Source organism: Ambystoma mexicanum, chromosome 4q (assembly GCF_040938575.1).
Source record: "Ambystoma mexicanum isolate Mex_15411 chromosome 4q, UKY_AmexF1_1, whole genome shotgun sequence".
Lineage (NCBI taxonomy): Eukaryota > Metazoa > Chordata > Amphibia > Caudata > Ambystomatidae > Ambystoma > Ambystoma mexicanum.
Genome location: NC_090928.1, coordinates 447,941,056 through 447,961,909, shown reverse-complemented (window position 1 = coordinate 447,961,909; position 20,854 = coordinate 447,941,056). Strand labels below are relative to the sequence as shown.

Genomic DNA, 20,854 nt, shown 5'->3' with positions numbered 1-20,854 from the left:
GAAGGGGGTGTAGCCCTCATCTTCCCCAAGTGAATTCCTGCCTCTGTCATTCCTATGCAGGCCTACTCCTCTTTCGAATGCCTCGTTTGCAGGCTCTCTCTCTCTCTCTCAGCTTGGTCAGATCTCCTCCTTTCACTCTGAGTGGGCGGACCTCTCCTCTTCCCTCCTGGCCTCGACCACTCAACTCCTCCTTCTTGGAGACTTCAACATCCACCTGGATGCTTCCTGTCCTTCCTCTGGACTCTTTTGCGACCTCTGTGACTTTCTCTCACTTTCTATTCTTCCCTCTGGCCCGACTCACTCTGCAGAGCACATTCTGGATGCTCTGATCTCCTCAGACCTTCCCCTTTCTATCCCTCTCACCGGTCCTCTCTCCTGGAGTGATCACTTTCTCCTTTCCTCCCAGCTCACCCTCTCTACCCCTCAGGCCAAGCCAACTCCAGCACTGCCACCCACCTTCTCGGTCATCCGACCCAGGAAGCGCGTGTCAGTTGAGGCTTTCGCCGGCACTTTCTCACCCCCCCTCTCCCTTTGGCTGACTCACACCCTGACATAGCCCTCTCCATGCTCCACTCAGCTATATCTGATACTCTCGATGTTCTTGCCCCTGTCATGAGGATCTGCCTGAAGCACAAAGTCAGGTGCAACTCCTGGTACGAATCAAACTTTGTCACCCTCAAACGCAAGTGCAGGGTGGCTGAAAGGAAATGGTGTGCTTCTGGTACATCCTCTGATAAACTGGCCTGCCGCCTACTCCAAAGGCAATACCGGCTCTCTGTCCTCACCAAGAAGAGAGCTCACATCCAAGCAGCATCTAACAACTCGGCTGAACTCTTTAAAATCTGCAAGGAACTGCCCAATCCTGCTGCAGTCTCTACCTTTCCTGTCCCCTCCCAGGCCCTATGCACTGCACTGGCCTCTCATTTCATCTCTTAAACTCAGGACATCCTGTCCTCTCTCTCCTCCTCTCCCCTTCCGCCCTCTACTCACTGATCTTCTTCGGCCACCTCTCCTCCCTCCTTCTCTGCCTTTCCCCTGTTCTCCCCAGACGAGGTTGCTAGACATGGCCGATCTTGTCAAAACAGTCTTTTGAAAGTCTTGTCAAAACAGTCTTATGAAAGTCTGGTCGAAACAGGTTCATCCCTGTTCCTCCAAAACCATCAAGGACTACATTGCCTCCCTGGCACCTGCTCTGCCGGCTTCTGCAACCACTGCTTCACCAATGGAGTCTTCCCTTCCCCACTGAAGCACTCCCTTGTGCACCCTCTTCTTAAGAAACCCTCTGCCGACCCGTCCTGCCTAGCTAACTATCGCCCAATCGCCATCACTCCCTTCCTGGGCAAACTCTTGGAAAAGCTGGCCATCTCCCAGCTCAATCTTCACACTGAATCTGTTGGTTTTCTCCATGATCATCAGTCTGGCTTCAGAGCTGCCAGAAACACAGAAACTGCTCTCCTGAACATCCATGTAGACCTGCTCTCCAACCTTTATTCCAATACCCCCTGTGTCATCATCTTACTTGATCTCTCTTCTGCCTATGATACGGTCAACCATGCCATCCTGCTCAACCGTTTCCGTGATAACCTCGGTATCACCGGTCAGGCCCTGGCGTGGCTGACTTATTTCCTCTCTGATCGACCCTCTCGGGTTCAACTTGGGTCCTGCGTCTCCTCTATCTCCATGTCGACCTGTGGTGTTCCCCAGGGATCTAACCTCTCTCCCTGGCTGTTCAACAAATACCTGGCACTTCTTGCCCACCGCATTACCAGTCTCTGCACCAACTTCCAGTGCTATGCGAATGACACTCAGATCATTTTCAGGCTACCTTCAGCCACCTCTTCTGCCTCTCTCATCTCTGACTGTCTGTCCGCCATCCAGGAGTGGTGTGCCGCCAATGATCTCTGCCTTAATGCCAGTAAGACTGAGATTCTCCTCATTGGCACACCTGCTCCTTCCTTTCCTATCACTCTTTGGCCGGCCTCTCTTGGCCCTCTTCCTGCTCCTGCCTGTGAGGCTAAAAACCTTGGGTCATCTTTGACTCCACACTCTCCTTCTCTCCTCACATCTTCGACGTCTCTATAAGTCACACTACCAGCTGCACCTCCTCAGAGGTATTCTTACATTCCTCTCCTTCCCCCAGAAGCCCGCTGTCTCCAGAGCTCTGGTTCTCTAGGGTGGACTATTGCAACAGCCTCTTTCTAGACCTGCCTGCTTCTACTCTCCACCCTCTGCAACTCATCCAGAACAGGACTGCAAGACTTGCCCTTGGCCTCAAGCCCAAGGATCATATCTCTCCAGGACTGAAATCTCTGCATTGGCTCCCAGTGGCTGAGAGGATTAAGTTCAAAACCCTCTGCATTGTCCACAAGGCCTTCTGGGGCGTGGGGCCTCAATACCTTCAACTCTCTCTTCCTAAATATCTTCCTTCGAGAGGATTGGGTCCTCCGACGTATTCCATATCTATGACATGTAATCACCACAGCTGTGCTGCTTCAGAAAATCTTCGGCGTCTGCGTCCTGCTTCGATGACGTCGATATGCCGCCCTCGAGGACCTCCTCCGACTGCCGACATCACTGGATGTTATAAGTAGGACGCACAACGCCCGTAGCCTCAGTTACGTTTTTTCCACGAACTTGTTCGCTTCGGAGATCTCGGCGTGCCTCGACTTTTTGGAGTTTCTGTTCTTTCTCGGTTCTTCGAACCTCTTCGTATTGTGAAGATGTCTACCTCGTCTTCCACACTGAGTCTGGGCTTTAAGAAGTGCAGGGACTGTGGGTCCAAACTGTCGGTTACGGACTCACACGAAGCCTGCCTCTGGTGCCTCAGGGAGGCCCATGACACGGATGACTGTGTCGACTGCCAGTCGCTCACGTCCAAAGCCTTGCGGCAGCGCAAGAAAAAGTTATCGGTAGGTAAGGTGTCCAAGCCACGGAAGTCGAGGTCTGCGGGGCTTTCGACGGACGATTAGAGGGGCGACTCTCCGCGTCGTCGTCGGAAGTCCAGTGGGTCTCGGTCCCGGAGTCGGTCCCGCCAATCCTCTGCCTCTTCGAGACACTTCCGGAAGCCCCGTCATCGGTCCCCTTCCCCGTCCTCATCCGAGGACTCCGCCTGTCGGCGGGTCGCTTACCCCACCAAACAGGCGACGCCGGAGGAATGGGCTTTCTTCGGGAAGAAAATGTTGGCGATTCTCGAATCGCAGGGCACTGGTCCGTCCGCGCCTCCGAGTGGGGTCGGTCGTGATCGGTCGGGAGACACCGCTTGCACGCCATCGGGCTCGGGTGGTCGGCACGATTCGCGGGAGAGGTCCCGCTCGGATAAGGGGAATCGTTCTCTTCATGCCCGTTCCAGGTCCCGGTCCTCGACGCGCTCGAGACCGTGTGCACCTATGGTGTCTTCGAGGAAGACGTCGACGCCGGTGGCGCCAAGGACATCGATGGACTCTTTAGAGGCCCCGCCTCTGAAGAAGTCGTCAACGCCATCAGCGCCCAGGCTGTCGAGGGACACGCTCGGGGCTCCGACCTCGAGGACTGTGTCGGCGCCATAGATGCTGTCGGCACCGCGTTCGGTGTCGACGCCGATTCATTCGACGCCCTCAACACCTTTCGAGGCTTTTTCGACGGGGGTTCCCCGGGGCTCGGTGGAACCACCTAGAAAGGCTCTGGCAAAGGTCAAGCATGGCTTTGTTCCACATTCTGTGCCTTCTTACCGCCAGTTTGGGTTTATTTCAGAGGTGGATGAGGGCTCTGATGAGGGCATGGTTCCGGACGAGATTCTCTCGGGCCATAGCCAAATTGAGGACCTACGGCAGTCCCTGCAACATTCCAGTGGGCTGGACACCTCTCCGGAGGTGGAGTTTTGTAGGCCTGAGCCTGGCACTCATGCCGACTCCTCGTACCGGCGCCTTATGTCCAGGGTCACCGAGTACTTGGGATGGTCTGCCCCCCCAGGGGATTTTCTTCAGGATGACCTTGCGGATATCCTCGACCAAGGTCCACCAACTGACCCGGTACTGCCGTTCCATATGGCTCTGCAGAGGAGGGTGGCGGCGGCTTGGACTATTCCGGAAAGTCTCCCAGCAGTAGGCAAGTCTTTGCCGCGAAAATACCGCCCCGCCAGTAGCGACCCCTGCTACTTGACCAGGCACCCCACTCCGGAGAGTTTGGTGGTGCAGGCGGCTACGGCCCCGGCAAAGCAGGCATCGTATCCTACCATCCCTCCTGATAGGGACGACAAGCGTTTTGATGGCTGGACGAAGAAAGTGTTTTCTTCAGAGGGTATGGCGCTTCAGGCGGCCAACTCCGTTTGTGCCTTGTCACGTTTTACGCACTCTGTGGAACTGTGTTTCCTTAGCGGCTGAACATATTCCCGAAGGGGACGAATGGGATGGTTTCCTTGCCATGGTTCAGGATGGCAAGGATGCCATGTGTGAGGCCGTTCAGTCGGGTTTGGACATGGCAGATTGCGTCAGCCGGTCCATGGCGGCGAGCCCCGTGATACTCAGGTTTGCGTGGATGCGGAAGTCGGGGTTTTCTCCTGATGTACAGGCCCGGCTCCTCAACATGCCCTTTGACAGGGAACATCTTTTTGGCAGCAAGGCTGACGAGAGCCTTGAGAGGTTGCAGACCTCCAAAGCTGCAGCAAAGTCATTGGATGCTGCAGTTCGCCAACCTCCGCCTTTTCGTCCTAGGGGACAGCAATGGAGGGGTGGTTCATTTCGTTATTACTCCTCCTTTGGTAAAGCGAGAGGAGCTGCCACTCAAAGGGGCCACCGTAGAAGTGCCAGAGGTGGAAAACAAGGTACTCGAGGTGCCAAGGCCGCTCGGGCTGTTGCCTCTTTGCCCTCAGGCAACGCCGCAGCCGCTTCAGCTCAGTCATTAGGCCATGTCCCATGGTTCGCCGGTTGGAGGAAGGCTGGCGCTGCATCTTGCAGAGTGGCGCGCCATTACTTAAGATGTGTGGGAGATCATAACCCATGGCTACTGTCTTCCTTTCCGGCAGAGGCCTCAAGACAATCCACCGGGGCATCTCTCTTTGAAGAGTCCGGATCCGCTCCTTGCGCAGGAAATTCAATATCTGCTGGAGGAAGGCGCCATAGAACTGGTGCCTGTAGCGGAGAGGAACAAGGGATGGTATTCCCCTTATTTTTTGATTTCCAAGAAAGAGGGGGGATTGAGACCCATCATGGACTTGCGCGGTTTGAGCAAACTCCCCAGGAAGGACAAGTTCAAGATGGTTACTCTCTCCCAAGTCCTCCTGGCCCTTCAACTTCCAGACTGATTGGTGTCTCTCGACCTCAAGGACGCTTATTTTCATGTGCCGATACATCCAAAGCACAAGAAGTACCTGAGGTTCGCGGTTGGCGACTCGCACTTTCAGTTTCGGGTCCTGCCGTTCGAATTGAGCTCCACCCCGAGGGTCTTCACCAAGCTCATGGTAGTGGTGGCAGCGTACCTCAGGAAAGGGGGGATTCACGTCTACCCCTACCTGGACGATTGGTTGATCAGGGCGTGCTTTCCCGAGCAAGTCCTGGATCATCTGTCAGTCACCTGCCACTCCCTCCACAAGCTGGGCTTCTCCCTCAACTTAAAGAAGTTTCATTTGACACCAACTCAGAGGCTCCAGTACATCGGAGCAGTGCTCGACACGTCCCTGGGGCAGTGTTTTCCTCCCCAGGTGAGGGCTCATCACATTCAGCAGATGGTGCACAAGTTTCAGCTTGCCCAGAGTCTCCCAGCGTTCGTGTTCTTGAGATTGCTCTGCCTCATGGCGTCCTGCATTCTTCTGGTGCCAGAGGCCAGGTTGTGGATGAGATCTTTGCAATGGGCACTCAAGCTCCAGTGGTCTCAGTCCTCCGGCAGGATGTCGGACCCTGTTCAGGTGCCGTCCTCGGTCGCCAAGGACCTTCTGTGGTGGGCCGTCGAAGACAATCTGATGAAGGGGGCTCCATTTTGGCTACCCTGGCCGGAGGTGACTATCGTGACGGACGCATCCCTCACGGGATGGGGAGCTCATGCCAACGAGTCAGAGGTCGTTGGTCTCCGTCGGAGTCCAGACTCCATATCAATCTGTTGGAGCTGAGGGCCGTCAGGCTAGCCCTGAAGGCTTTTCTGCCGACTGTGCGAGGGAAGAATGTCCTGATCCTGACGGAGAACACGTGGCCATGCACTACCTCAACAAAAAGGTGGGGGTGGGCAGGGTCACTTGCTCTGTGCAGGGAGGCGATGCAGCTCTGGTTCTGAGCAATCCAGCAGGAAGTTTTGATCTCGGCAGTTCATCTGGCCAGAGACGAAAACGAGACGGCGGACGCTCTGAGCAGGCAGAGCGCGATCTCTCACCAGTGGGAGTTGGCTCAGGAGATTATCCTGGAGATCTTCGCCCTTTGGGGGACCCCTCAAGTGGATCTCTTCGCCTCCAGTGTCAATCGGAAGTGCGAGAGGTTCTGCTCACAGGAATTTCCTCCAAAAGGAGCCTTAGGAGACACGTTTGTGGTGGAGTGATCATTCCTACTGCTGTACGCGTTTCCTCCAGTCCCCGTCATCCCGCAAGTACTGCAGAGGTTACAGAGGTTCGGTTCCTGGATGATCCTCATTGCTCCGGCGTGGGCCCAGAGGACGTGGTACCCGGACCTTCTTGACTTGTCCATCTGCCCTCCGCGTCGTCTTCTCTACCAAGACGATCTGCTCTCACGGGAGGGGGGTCAGGTTCTCCATCCAGAGGTCAGATCCCTCAACCTTCACGCTTGGTTTCTAAAAGGTTGAAGTATAAGGATTGGGACCTCACTGAAGACGTGATGGAGGTGTTGCTCTCGGCCAGGCGGCCCGCAACAAAGTCCCTGTACCGTTGCCGTTGGCTTAAGTTCTGCGACTGGTGCAGAGTTAAGAATGTGGATCCTTTTGCATGTGACATTCCCATGGTTCTGTCTTTTTTGCTTTCTTTGGCCCACAGGGGCTTGCAAGTGGGTACCGTTAAAGGTTACCTGGCGGCGCTGTCCATATTTAAGCGCTCGTCTGAAGAGTGTTCCTATTTTAAAATTTCTTTAATTTCTCAGTTTCTGAAAGGGCTTACTAATGTGTTCCCTCTGTCACCTTTCCAGGTGCCCGGTTGGGATTTGAACTTGTTCTCAAGTTTCTGAACGGTGCTCCGTTTGAGCCTTTGCATTCATGCCCTTTGAGACTGTTAACTCTTAAAACTGTATTTTTGGTTGCGGTCACTTCCGCTCGCAGAGTGAGTGAGTTACAGGCACCTTCAGTTAAGCCACACTTCACTGTGTTTCATAAGGACAGGGTTGTCCTTAGTGTTCGTCCGTCCTTTCTTCCGAAGGTGGTGTCGGAATTTCATTTAGGCCAGAAGGTTGTTCTTCCAGCATTTTATCCTCCTCCACATCCTGGTAAGGAAGAGGAGAGGCTCCATAGGCTTGATCCTAGGAGAGCGTTAAGCTTTTATATTTCACGCATGTCCCGGGTAAGAGTGGACGATCAACTCTTCATTGGTTACGCTGGCAAGCGTTTAGGACAAGCTGTGACGAAACAGACTTTGTCTCGCTGGATTATTTTGGCTATCTCTGAGTGTTACCGCTTGGCGGGTAAGGACCCAGCGGTCGGCTTGCGGCCCCATTCTACCAGGGGTATGGCTGCCTCTACTGCCCTACAGAGGGGTGTTCCTATTCATAACATCTGTGATGCAGCCACCTGGGCTTCAGTACATACTTTTGTGCGTCACTACTCCCTCGATTCCATCTGTGGGCAGGATCTGGCCTTTGACAAGGTGGTCCTTTACTCCGCAATTTGATTGCGCATTCTAAATTTCTGTTTTCTAAATTCTTTTCCCACCTCCTTGCATTGGTACTGCTTTGGGAGTCTGTCATAGATATGGAATATGTCGGAGGACCCAATCCCCTCGAAAGAACAAGTTACTCTCATACCGACGACGTATTCCATATCGCTCTCTCCCTGCCTTCCCTGCTACAGAATTTCTTAAGCGATTGCACGTTACGTTTCCGCAAGGCTTTGTGTGTCTGACTGGCAGAAGACTGGTGAAAAAACTACAACTGAGGCTACGGGCGTTGTGCGTCCTACTTATAACATCCAGTGACCTCGGCCGTTGGAGGAGGTCCTCGAGGGTGGCGCATCAACGTCATCGACGCAGGACACAGACGCCGAAGATTTTCCGAAGCAGCACAGCTGTGGTGATTACATGTCATAGATATGGAATACGTCGTCGGACCATCTCATCGAAAGAACGTTACCAGGTAAGAGAGTACCTTGTTCTTCTCGAACTCTTCGCTCATCCGCCTCCAACTCTGTCAGGGTCAGTGGCTTCTCCAAGCAACGAGTTGAGGGTAGATCTCTTTCCTCGGTTGGGGCCTCCCTCTGGACCAGCCTCCCTGCCATCTGAAACTTGAGGAAAACCATCTCCGGTTCCGGAAGCACCTCAAAACCTTTCTCTTTGCTTCTGCTTTTTCTCCTCCTCTCACCTTCTGAATTTCCTGGCTAAAACTGAAACTGCACTGGTTACCTTGCCACCCTCTGTCCTCGGGCACAGGTCCCCGTCCGTCACATACCTGCACTGCCTCCTGGCAACCCCCGCACTTGGGGACTATTTTCTGTATCCCTACAGTCCCACTTCCAGCACTTGACACCGGATGTCTGCACTTACCCTTGCACTTGCCACCAGCTGGCCGCACTTTTTACTTACTGTTTATTTATTCTATTATCCCATGTACTGCACTGTCCCATCCTCCTTCCCCCTTCACTTTTCCCCTTCCCCCTTCCAATGCACTTGCACAATCTGAATGACACCTGGCCTAGTAAGATCGTTGTCTCTGTCTTCCCTCTGTTCCCCTCCCTTGCCTCGTCTCGCTTGAAACACTTGTGTATAAGCGCATTATAAATGCCATATCATATCATAACTATGCCAATCAAACTGTTACACAGAAAAGCAAGGCAACAATAATGTTCTGTGATATTTACATGTGCCAAAAGTTGTTTTTCAAATTTCCTGCAAACAGCTTGAAGTTCCTCGATTGCTCTGTCCTTTTGTTTCGACTGTACAATTGCACTTTCTAGTTTTTCATTTAGGATCTTGCAATTTTCACATACCTATTAAAAAGGTAAGGTTTACAAATTAAATAGGACTGAGACGTTCGGAGTGAATGTGTTATATTCTAAGACATGGTTTCTTGTACAAAGTGGTGCTTGTGATTTCATAAAGCTATATGACTCTACAACATTCTTACCCTTTATTTATTTTTATTTAGATGAACCCACACAAAGGAAAATTGAAATCAACTGATGAATGTTTATTCACCAAAGTTGTCAAACATACATAATTCATGGAACATAAACAAAAGATAAAGCAGTTCTAATATGCATATAAAAGAATAACTATAATACAAGGAAACATTGCTTTTTTTGTTGGCAGAGGCATATAACATACACATACATCAGAGCAACCAGTGAGTTCAATACATGCATAAATGAATACAGTGGTAGAAAAAAACAATGGTATCACAACAGGTGGGGAATAAGACATCACGGTGTATCATAATGCGTCAGGACATTAATGAGAGGTCTGGGAGGGACTATCTACGGAGGAGGTCTCATCCAGGCTATGCAGGTAACTGTTGAAAGCAGTCCAAATGTTTTTAGGGCGGGAGCGAGCTGGGATCATACTAAGGAACTCCTCTTCACAATTTCTGGACCAGGTGAGTAGGTTTAACCACTTATGGAATGACGGGGGAAAAGAGCTCTTCCAGTTCTGTAGAACACACTTCTTGGCCACTATGCAGCTAACATTCAGAAATTCGGCCATACGTTTAGCCCCCTCAGCCTGCCACACCCTGAACAAAACACCCCTCGGGTCTGGGTCAATAACAGTGTCACAGATTTCAGATAGTGTCTCCAGGATCTTGCCCCAGAATTCCGCCAACCTCAGGCATTCCCAGAACATATGTAAATGATCAGTGCCCTCTGTACCACAGCGAGGGCAGGGTTGCAGGGTGGTTCGAGCAAACCTGAAATCCTGTTCGGGGGTATAATACAGTCTGTTTAACAATTTGTATTGTATGGTTCGGTAGCAAAAGCTAAGGGAGACTCTTTTCCCCCATAAGTGGTCAGTGAGCTCCAAATCCAGCTCGGTCGCCCAGTCGTCCGGGGCCCTGGAGGGTTGGGGTGGGGTATCCATCAGCAAAAGCTTGTACAATGAAGAGACCACCCCATTGGCGCCACCTGAGTTAGCAATGTAGGCGATCCCTGGGGAGTCCAGGGGCTCGTTAGGAAAACCAGGCCAAGCAGTTCGGAAAGCGGCGCGGAGTCTATAGAATTGCAGAAGGTCCAATGCTGAACCCAAATGGCCTGGTCTCCACGTCTGTAGAGTTATAAAATGCCCATCTGGGTAGAAGTCTGTTAGAGCGAGGTACCCCAGGGCCTCCCAGTGTCGCGCCAGGGCTGTGTCATGCGTGGGTTCCAGCCCGGGAAATCTCCAGGCGGGGAGCCACTTGTAGTATGGCTGCTGTTCGGCACAAGCCTTGAATATTCGACCCCAAGCATGCACAGTGGTTCAGACCGGTCAGTGGGCGAGTCCGGTTCATACTGCTGGTGTAGTATTAATGACATTACGTTAGTGCCCGCTGCCGCCAGAATTTCCAGGTTGACATGGGGGTCAGGAGGGGGCCCAGGATACCAATAAAAAGCGAATTGCGCTTGTGCCGCAAGCCAGTACCGCAGTAGGTCAGGGGCGGTGAACCCCGCTCTATCGTAGGGGAGTGTCATGTCAGACCATTTTTGGAGCACAGCGCCAGAGTGCCATAACAACTGTGCGCACAATCTGTGCAGTCTTGTAGAGTATTTCTTCCCTGGCCAAACGGGCACATTAATGAATATGTACAGCAGCTTGGGGAGCAGTACCATCTTAATAAGTGAGAGTCTCCCGGCAAGTGACAGTGGAAGGGAGCGCCATCGTGCCATTTTGGCTTCAGCCTGCTGTGCCGCGGCCAGGTAGTTGTCTGCTAGCAACGTGTCCTTGGTCAGGGACACTTGGACCCCCAGGTACTTAATCCCATCGGGCGACCAGCGGAGTGGATACTCAGTGGCAGGTTGTTGGGTGGAACTGGTGAGGGGAAAGAGCTCAGATTTGGTGTAATTTATGGTGAATCCGGAGTGTGTACCTATGCGAGTGGTGTCGCGTAGAATTGGATCCAGGTGAATAGCGGGGTCTCTGATGAACAGTAACATGTCATCTGCATAGAGCAAAATAATCTCAGGAGTGTCTTTCAACCGTACCCCCCTGCGTGAGTGACGCACCCTGATGTGGTCAGCCATTGGCTCTATCGCCAGGGCGAAAAGGATTGGGGAGAATGGGCAGCCCTGTCGGGTGCCTCTGAAGAGTGGGATCAGGCCCGACGTAAGGGAATTGACTCGAACTCTGGCCACTGGGGAAGTATATAGTAACTTAATATATCCGATCATGTTAGGCCTGATGCCTATAGTTTCCAGTACCAGCCACATGTACTTCCAGGACACCATATCGAATGCCTTCTGGGCATCAAGTGTGACCGCAACTGCATTTGCGCCCTGATCTATCCGCGCCATGACATTGAGCAGCCTTCTGATGTTATGGGAAGTGGATCTCCCAGGTAAGAAGCCTGATTGGTCGCCATGGAACATGTATGTCATGACTGGAAGGAAGCGGTTAGCTATTACTTTGGCGAAGATTTTAGTGTCCAGATTCATTAGCGAGAGAGGCCTGTAGGATCCACACTCATCGCTGGGTTTACCGGGTTTGAGTAGCACCGTTATGACGGCCTCGCGTAGTGATGGGGGAAGGGTCATTAGCCGGAGCGACTCGTCCCATACTTCAAGTAGTTTAGGGGCCAGTATGGCTATGTGTTCCTGGTAGAATTCTGCCGTGAGCCCCTCGGGACCCAACGCTTTACCCTTAGGAAGACTGGATATTGCCTCGACTATTTTGTCTAGTAGGATTGGGGAATCTAGTTGGTCTCTGGTTGCGGGGGAAATACAAGTCATGGGTATCTGATCGAGGAGGTCCCTCATATGGGGTTCACTATGTCAGGGGGTTGGGAGTATAGTTCCGTGTAGAAGTCCGTAAAGACTTCTAAGATCTGCTGGTCGGACCATTGTATTGCACCCCGGCAATCCTTGACACAAGTGATCTGAGTTTGGCCCCACTCCCCCCTTGTCAGAGCAGCCAGTGTTTTGCTGGGTCTATCACCCTCTCCATACTTCCGTGCAGCTTGTGGACGGCTAAAGTATTGAACTTCCCTGGTGGCATGTTCATTAAATGATTGGAGTTCTTTGCTAATTTGGGAGAGGGGAGCAGGGTCAACTGATGTCGGGTGTGCCCGCTCTAGTTCACGTAATCTGGCTTCGGCGCAGCTGTGGGCTGCTCTTATAGTTTTGAGAATTCCCACCTCCTTAGATATGGACATTCCCCTGATAAAGGCTTTGAAGGCATCCCATCGGACTCCCATGGTAGTGGACTGGGGTGTATTATGCTCAAAGTAGGACTGGATGTCGGCAAGGATGTCTGCCTTAAACACGATATCCTGCAGGGCGGCAGACTTGAATCTCCAAGTGTTAATTGTAGGGGCAGGTATTCCCAGTTCCAGGGATAGCATGATTGGGGCATGGTCCGACAGAGTGCGAGCAAGTATTTGTGTTTCTACCACCCTGCCCAGCATTCCACTTGACAGCAGAAACATGTCGATTCTGGAGGAACTATCGTGCACTGAAGATTAGTGGGTATATTCCCCTGTTTGCGGATGTAATGTCCTCCATACATCTCGGATATCGAGCGTTGTGCTGTGTGCTAGCAGTCTATGTGCTGCACCAGACAGTAGTCTGGGAGCTGTGCCTGTTCTATCCAACGCAGTGTCCAGTATGAAATTCATATCCCCTCCCCAGATAATCTGCACCCCCACATAGCTCAGCAATCTAGATGCCACCAGGTCTACAAAATCAGGGAAGTCTACATTAGGACCATAAGTGTTCACCAAGAGATATTCTCTATTAGCAATTGCGCAGTGCAATATAATATATCTATCCTCCCGGTCAATGTAGCTCTTGTGAAGTACAAATTTGAGTGATTTGTGAATCATTGTCAACACCCCTCTGGCCCGAGTGGAGTATGAGGTAGAATACCTGTTGGGTCCCAAAGATGGCGCCTAGAGTGTGTTTCCTGCAAGAGTAATATTTTGCATCCATATCTATTAGCGTAGGCCATGATTTTACGGGCCTTAGTGTAATTACTTGAGCCCCAAATGTTCCAGGAGATCACTGTAGTAGGCATTCTAGGTGTCTAGGGTACATCCCACCACTGCTGTCGTAGAATATGTTTACCGCATGGACCGCCACTCTGCGGGCACCCCGATGCCATGTGATCTGCCAGTCTGCCTCTGCCTTTTCCAGTAACATTTCTCACCCCAGTCCGTCCCCTTCCCCCACTGCCCCTTCCTGGTAGGTAGTGTTCCCAGCCCCCCCCCTCCCTGCAGACCCAGAACACCCCATGAGCCAGGGGTCAGCGGGCTAGTCCCAACATAGGTCCGCCTTGCTAATGACCCAACCGGGGCCAATACCCAACAACAGTTTAACAAGAGTGAACATTGCAATCGCAGTGGGGTGCGCTGTTGCCATGTGGTGGACACCTAAACAAATGCAAATGACACTGAGTATCAAGCGGTACATTAGGCAATGGAACGCATACTAATCACCTTTTTCCCACACCACCAGGGGCATGGTAAGAAAGGCTTGATCAGGGGGCAGACTGCCCCAATCTTGAGTGGTCAGTACCCAGGGACATGGGAGCAATTGGTTAAGCCTCAAGAGCAACTATGAGCCAGTGTAAACGGGTAGGCAGCGTATGATGAGGAACAGTTAATGGCCTCTGGTGGGGCGCTTGCCAGGTGTGATTGTCTCAAGTGTCAAATGTGTATGCGTAGTTGAACCAGTAAGATGCTGTTACCATCAGCACATTGGAGAACAAGCAGTAGTGAACAGATTACATACATTCTAGGTAGCTCAGGCTCAATCATCGACCATGGGGGTCGCCTTTTGGATTGTGAAGTGGTATTTGGGACTCAATACATTTCACAGCTTCCTCCGGGACGTAAAAAAGTACAGTTTTTCCTTGAAGGTAATCTTGAGCCGGGCCAGGAAAAGAATTGCATAAGGGTCATTGCGCTCTCGTAACAGTTTCTTGACTCCTAGGAACTGACGCCTCTCCTGTTGCACCCCAACAGAGAAGTCGGGGAATATACGGATGGTGTGTGAGTCAAGGCGCAGGTTGCCTTTTTCGCGCGACAGGCGAAGGATAAGGTCCCTATCTCTGTAGTGGAGAATTCTAGCGATGATGGGCCTGGGAAAGTCTACTGGTTTGGGGCGCGGTGATAGGGCCTGGTGAGCCCGTTCGACTGTGAAGTATGGGGACAGGGCAGTTTTAGTGCCCAGTGGCCGCAGGACTCTGCAGTAGAGAAGAAGTAGGGGTAGCCAGTGGTACAGCGGTTGTATTCGGGGTTTAAGTGAAGGTGAGGCTGAAATATGGCCACACGGGGGTCAGTAGTTTGTGCAGCCCGACAATGGCTGGGATGTCAGGGCAATGACGAGTTGCGTTATCGCACTGCCAGGGCGACGTTAGGTGTAGTGGGAGAAGTGTGGTGCCTGCCGGATCAGCAACACAGTTTTAAAGAAGCGGTGTTATTGTGGGCACCTTAGCTGACAAATGAAAACGTAGATGGGATCCACAGTCCTGCAACCACAATCAGGCTTCGGTTGACATTGGACCCTAGGGCCGGATATAGCAAGGCTGTTGGCAGGTGGAGCGGTGTGGTGCCCACCAGGCAGAGGCGTAGTAACCAAGATAAGGTGTGGCTGTAGGCAGTCCTGGGGAAGAGTGGATGAACTAAGTGGGGCCCGTGGCCCTGTAGACACAATCAAGCCACAGTCATTATTGGGACCCAGGGGTCAGGTGTGCCAGGACCTGCAGCCCAGTCCAGTCAGTGGAGCGGCCGTGGCACCTCCGCCGCGCCGGGAAGGCACCCGCGTGTGAGCAGCAGCGCGTAGATGACCAATGTGGGAGAGTCCAATGGGGGTCAGCCTCCCCCCCCAGCTCCTCACCTGCCCCGCAAGCACGGACCTCGGCCCGCGGGGTATGCTGCCGGATCCTGCAGCCATCGGCGTCCAATGCGTGGGGGCTCAGAGAGGTTCCAGGCCGCCAGGCACGGCGGTCCCAGAGGCGGTCCTCCGCCATAATTCACTCGCCGTCACACGGGCAGCAGGGCCAGGCCGCAGCGCCGCAGAGCAGGGACGGTTGCGAACACCAGACCTGGCGCAGCCTCAGTCCCCCAGTGCAGCGCGGCCAGTTGGCGGGGACGCCGCGGCACTCGGGGGGTGTGGGGGAACACAACCAAAGCCGCTCGCAAGGATCGAGTGTCAGGGGCAGGCAGGCACAATCCAAGCGCTCCACTGTCGAGCAACGCCAGGGGCCGCCCTCATGATCAGGCCACAACTTCAACAAGGCACAGCGGGTCCCCCCATGCTCGATTTTAGCTGGAATCAGATCGGGACAGGCAGTATGATGTCGGCAGTAGTCTGGGTTAATTTAGGGCGATGGGAACAGCACAGACCGCCGATGGGGCCAGATTTGAGTCCACGCTCCACGGAGCTCCACAGCTAGGCAGCCATTTTCGGGCTGCTCAACAGCGTCCCCCAAGGAAACAATGCTTTAATACAACACATTCTATACAGCAGAACTCATATCAGAGGCTCTGCACAATCTAGAACCCTTATGGTTGTCAAATGAAATTCAGTAAACCCATAAACATCCTGTTGGTGAAACTATAAGTAGAAGAAGTCAAGATGGGGTACTGTTTATTTCCTGTTCATGGCCTTAGCCAGAGGTAAGATTCCACAGGTTCATGGCGTGAACATGGGGGATGCGGCAGGGGTAGTGGGGGGGGGGGCAGGTGCCACTACCTGCTATGTGAGGCAGGCCCCAGGGGTACTATGGGGAGGACCCCTGGTTCACTCGACTATGCTGCAGCAGCATGGCAGGAGCTTTTCACTAAGGGTGGATTTGTGATGCTGTCCCTTTATGTGGATATACTTCCCTCAAGGCATCTGCAGTATATGCCCCCCACCCTTGATCAGCCCCCACACTTGAAGCTGGATCTATTAAGAGTAGAGGGTACAACTAGACTATAGCTTCTAGTAAGGGCCTGGGAATTATATTTTAAACTCTGCAACACGGTGGTGAGTGCCAAACACAGTAAAAGAGCAGATAAAACATGCCTGAGAAAATCTCTAACTTGCGAGATGGCAGCTGCGAGCAGGAAGAGGGAGGAAGAGCTGCACAGAATTCAGTTTCTGAGCGGCGCTCCTTTCCCAGACTTGCAGGTTATGGGAATATAAGGATATAAAATAGCGTATAGCTTTTAAAGGATCTATGTCATCACTACGCCACCCATAATTCCCACCAACGAAAATGTCGACTGCTATTACGGTGCGGCGCAGTGATCAGATAGATCACTTCTGCCCGCCTGCCCCGGCCCGCAATCCCTAAAACCACACAACCACCCCCCGCCACTTACTTTAATTGCGGCACACTCCTGTGTGCACTGCTGGAATCCTTGTACCCCTGCAGAGTCAGCTCCTCCCACTTACATAGGGCGGTGCTAACGCTGCAGACTCCTTTTCAAAAAGAAATCTTATCCCTGCTTACCGTAATGGACATGCCCCCGTTACTGAGCCCAAGTAGAACGGGGCAAGCCCCTGCAATCCCTGCTCTGCTTGGGCGCAGTAATGGGGGACAGGATATTTGTACTGCACTCAGTTAGGCAGAATCCTGTGCAGTTCCCTTGGGGAACACTGCAAAAAGATTAAGACAACAGGAGTAAGCAGTAAACCCAATTGGTAGCAGTCTTCACCACCCAGATTTACGTGGTAGCTGTGGCTGAGCAGTCAGACTTCTCTCAAGAAGAGTAGGGCAGTATATAGAGTATACACAATAGGGGTAAAAACACAGTAGAGCAAACAAACGCTGACCAGAGCTTTGTATAAAAAGTATATAATTATTTATTTAAAACACACTTTAGGCAATATACTAGCACTCTAAATCAAAAGCAAGTTAAAACACATTCAGGTAAAGTATACACACCTCCCTTGATAACAATCAGACAAGTCAGAGTTAAAACACCACGATTTGTTAAACAGATGTGAGCGCATAACCTGAAGGCACTCCAATAGTTCAGTTAAAGGGAGAGAAAAAGGCAGAGCATAGAATTAAAACAGGTCCCAACACTTTTAGGAGTTCTCAGCAAGAGAACAAAGGCAGTAAATACTGTAGAGCCAAGGTTCATAGGCCAGGCCTACTTTAAATGGAGCAAAGCGAAATGTGCCCAGGATCACACGGTTTAAAATGCACTAAAAGTCTTTGCAGAATGTTCAAAAGAGGTTGGGGCGATTCAAGAAGGTAAAGTTAGATGGTCTGGGGCCAACCCAGTTGGCAAGCCAAGGATTTAAGGGTCACCTTGGGCAAACAGAAGAAAGGGAGGCCAGGCAGGACACAGTACCTTAAGAGAGAGGAAGCTCCAGCTGTGGCAGTTGTTGCTGGCAGTGGTTGCAGTTCGTTGTTTCGACCAGGGGAAGAGAGGATCTTGTCGAGGAGGAAACATGGAGTCGTTGCACTGCACAGGGATGAAACCAGCCGTGGAGTTCGTCGATAAAAGGTGCGTTCCTTTTATTCGCGGTCAAAGTGGTGAAGCTTGGCTATCCGGCCGCCGGGGTGCTTGGCACGGGCGATTCGACCAAGAGACGTCTTTGGAAGGCAAAAGAGGTGAACTGGTTGGTCCCACCAGCTCAGAGGAAGAAGACTCGTCCAGCAGAAGATCTTCTCTTGTCGTTGGGAAAGTGGTGAGGTAGTTGCAGCAGGGCTTCACCGGTGGTGTCGTTGTTGCAGATGGCTCAGCTTCTTCCCTCTTCGGATTCTTAGGTCCTGTGGCGACTTCTGAAGTTCCAGTCCCAAAGGCCCTGCTTTTATGCAGAAAAATCCCCATTCAACAGCCTAGCTGTCACTCAAATATGCTAAGTGGTGAGCCTGGCGGCTCACCACCGGGCCAATCGAAGTAGAGTGCAACTTGAGTTGCTAAGGCAACGCAGTCCAGGGTGCCAATTCCCCTCCCCACCCATCCTGTGGAACCCAGACAGTGTAGCACCATTTGGAGGGCTTCTGTGGAGAAGCCCACCAAAAAGTGGAACAAAGGGCTCGACTTTGGTCAGAGTTACAGAGACGGACACAAACGCCATTTTAGAAAAGAGTTCTGGCAAAAACGCCCAACCGTTGATTTAATATTAAATAAATAAACCGGCGGTATCTTTAACATTGCGCCAAAAAGTGGTGCGTTTAAAATCAATTGGAAAATCCCATAGAGAATATTCTGGTGGAATATTTTGCGTGGTAACCACTGCCACCAGCCAGAAACCCGACAAGGGGGGACTGGATAGTGCCCCCTTGAAAACAGACCCAGGGGCATTATAATTAACCCCTTCCAATACTTCCACAATATGATGGTTTGTACTAGTTCTGTTCAAAATTTAGGACTAGTAAAGTCAATGGTGACTTTACATGCGCTGGGAGACAGTAGTCAGTCCCAGGGTATGGAGTCTATGTTTGGGGGTCACTATGACACCCCTGTGTTACTGCACTGAGGGCGCTGTGTAACACACACATAAAAAATGGATGATACCCCATGGAGCAGAAAGAAAACCCCATAGCCCATAAGCACACAAAGAGTCAAAGACATACCTCAAATCATGCCTAAGAGTGGGAGGAAAAGCGTCTCACTCTTAGCAGGAGAATAAAACAAACCCCAAAAATCCTGCAAAGCTGCTGGGGGACTCACTAGGGTTGGGAAATTAGCCTTATAAGGGAATTCTCCCTAACACACTCCGGCGCAATTGTAGTAATGTCGCCACAATTCCCTTTTAAAAGGCTTTTAAAAAGATCACTAAGCAATGTAGTATAAGGGATGAAAAGTACAAGGATATGAACATAATTGAGCATGGGCCATCTCAGGACATGTGGCTATGCCCTTATATAGGGAGACAGAGCTGTCAGAGGCAAGTGGCAGTTCAGAGAGAGTCAAGGTATGCCAAAAGTGCACAAGGCAGAATTAGATGGAGAGAAGAGGAGAAGGCTGAAGTAAGAAAAGATGGAGGGGGGGGAGTGATGTTGGTGCAAAGAGAGGAGGCTAGAGAAAGGAGATTGGTGAGGGTGAGGAAGAGAGACAATGAGAGGTGGTGATTCAGGAGAAGGTGGTAACTCAGTAAGAGGTTGTGATTGAAGAGGAGACACAACAGAGCATAAAGAGAAGGGGAGAACTAAGGAGAGAGGGGGAAGATCAATAAAGTACATGAGGAGGAGGGCCAGGAGGTGGGAAAATCCCAGAAAAGAGAGGTGTACAGTGTGAAGGGGTAATGGAGGAAAGGCAATAAAGGGGAAGAAGGAGATCACAGGTAATCAAGGAAGCTCAGAAAAGACAGCAAGGGGAATTACAGGCAAACTATATGTCTGGAGGAATAGAGTGCAGGAGGGAAGGAAGTACGGCCAGGTAGCAAGGCGTCGACACTGAGGAATAGAGTGTTAGGTGGAGGAGGAGAGGGAACATAGAGAAGGTTTTCCTAGGTACGGGATTGCCACAAATTGTCACGGTAGAAGAGGAGATGTTATTAGAATCCGTGTCAACTCTCTTAGGCCAGAGGTAGGCATGCACCAAACCAGCAGCCGACCAGTGCACATGGCCTAGCCCCAGTTGGAAGCTCTGCATTCTGGGCTTGTTGGCTCCAAGCCTTTGCTCTATTGCTGTCGAAGTCTGAAGTGCAACAACTCAAGACCCTGGCAGAAGGGGCCTCCTACGAAATCACAATACTGCCAGGAGAAGCAGAAGATGGCACCCAGAATAAAGAAGTAGTTCAGGGACACTTAAACCCCCACAGTGAGTGACTGAGAACTGTCAAGCATTGCTAAAAGACTAACCCAGATGAAGAGACTCTCTACTGTTCCCAGCGACTTTTAGCTTTTTGGGACCCAAAGAGAAGCCTTCCTGCAATTTTTGTTTAAAGTTATTCTCAGCCTATGTTTACGCAAATCTATTTCGAATGGATTGTGTCCTCCAACGTATTCCTCATCTTCGATGTATTCCATTCACCTTTAGCTGCTTCGGAAAAAATGTTCTCGGCGGAGGGCGCCGTGCGTCGATGTCGTCGAGTCGATGGTCCCTCGAAGGCCTCCGTTGAGGGTGACATCATCGGGTATACAAGTAGCACGTGCTGAGGGCGCCCGTTGGCCTCAGTTCCGTTTTTCCGCAGTACGTGTTGCTTCAGAGACTCGGCGCGCCTCGAGTAGCTCTGTGGCGCAGTAAATACTGAAGAAGATATTCGATGTGTCCTCGTCATTGACCCCGACTACGATCCCACGATCTGGATTCAAAAAGTGTAAATCCTGCGGGTCGAAAATGTCCATCACGGACCCGCACAGGGAATGCCTGTGGTGTCTCTGGGAGGGGCACCACTTGGAGGCCTGTACGAAGTGTCAGGCGATGACCGGAAAGGCCTTGCGAGAGAGGAAGGGAAAACTACAGGTAGGTCGTAAACCTGACCGGAAAGCCTCTAGCGTCGAGTCGAGGCCCCTTGAGGTGAAATCTCCTCAACGCGAAAGGCATCGGTCTAGGTCCTGAAGCGATTCTCATCGCTCTTCGTCTTTGGTGAAAAAGTCCAAAAAAAGACGCCACCGGTCCCCTTCCACCTCGTCCTCGGACGAATCCCCAAAAAGGATGAAATGGCCCAC

General features: G+C 51.7%; 2 protein-coding genes across 6 annotated transcripts in view; one reads left to right on the top strand and one right to left on the bottom strand.

Moving 5' to 3' along the window:
- The window catches only part of LOC138467780 (dynein regulatory complex protein 9-like), a 960,790-nt gene that overhangs the window by 37,241 nt on the left and 902,695 nt on the right, over positions 1–20,854 (bottom strand). For 4 of the 5 annotated variants that reach the window (XM_069608026.1, XM_069608024.1, XM_069608028.1 and 1 more), the window contains one exon: positions 8,971–9,099. The exons of the other annotated variant lie outside the window; for it this stretch is intronic. In XM_069608026.1, the coding sequence (XP_069464127.1) occupies positions 8,971–9,099 (129 nt within the window). The remainder of the gene's footprint in view (positions 1–8,970; positions 9,100–20,854) is intronic. 5 annotated transcript variants of the gene reach the window in all.
- PEX13 (peroxisomal biogenesis factor 13) overlaps positions 1–20,854 on the top strand; it is a 531,904-nt gene that overhangs the window by 497,128 nt on the left and 13,922 nt on the right. The gene's annotated exons all lie outside the window — the stretch shown is intronic.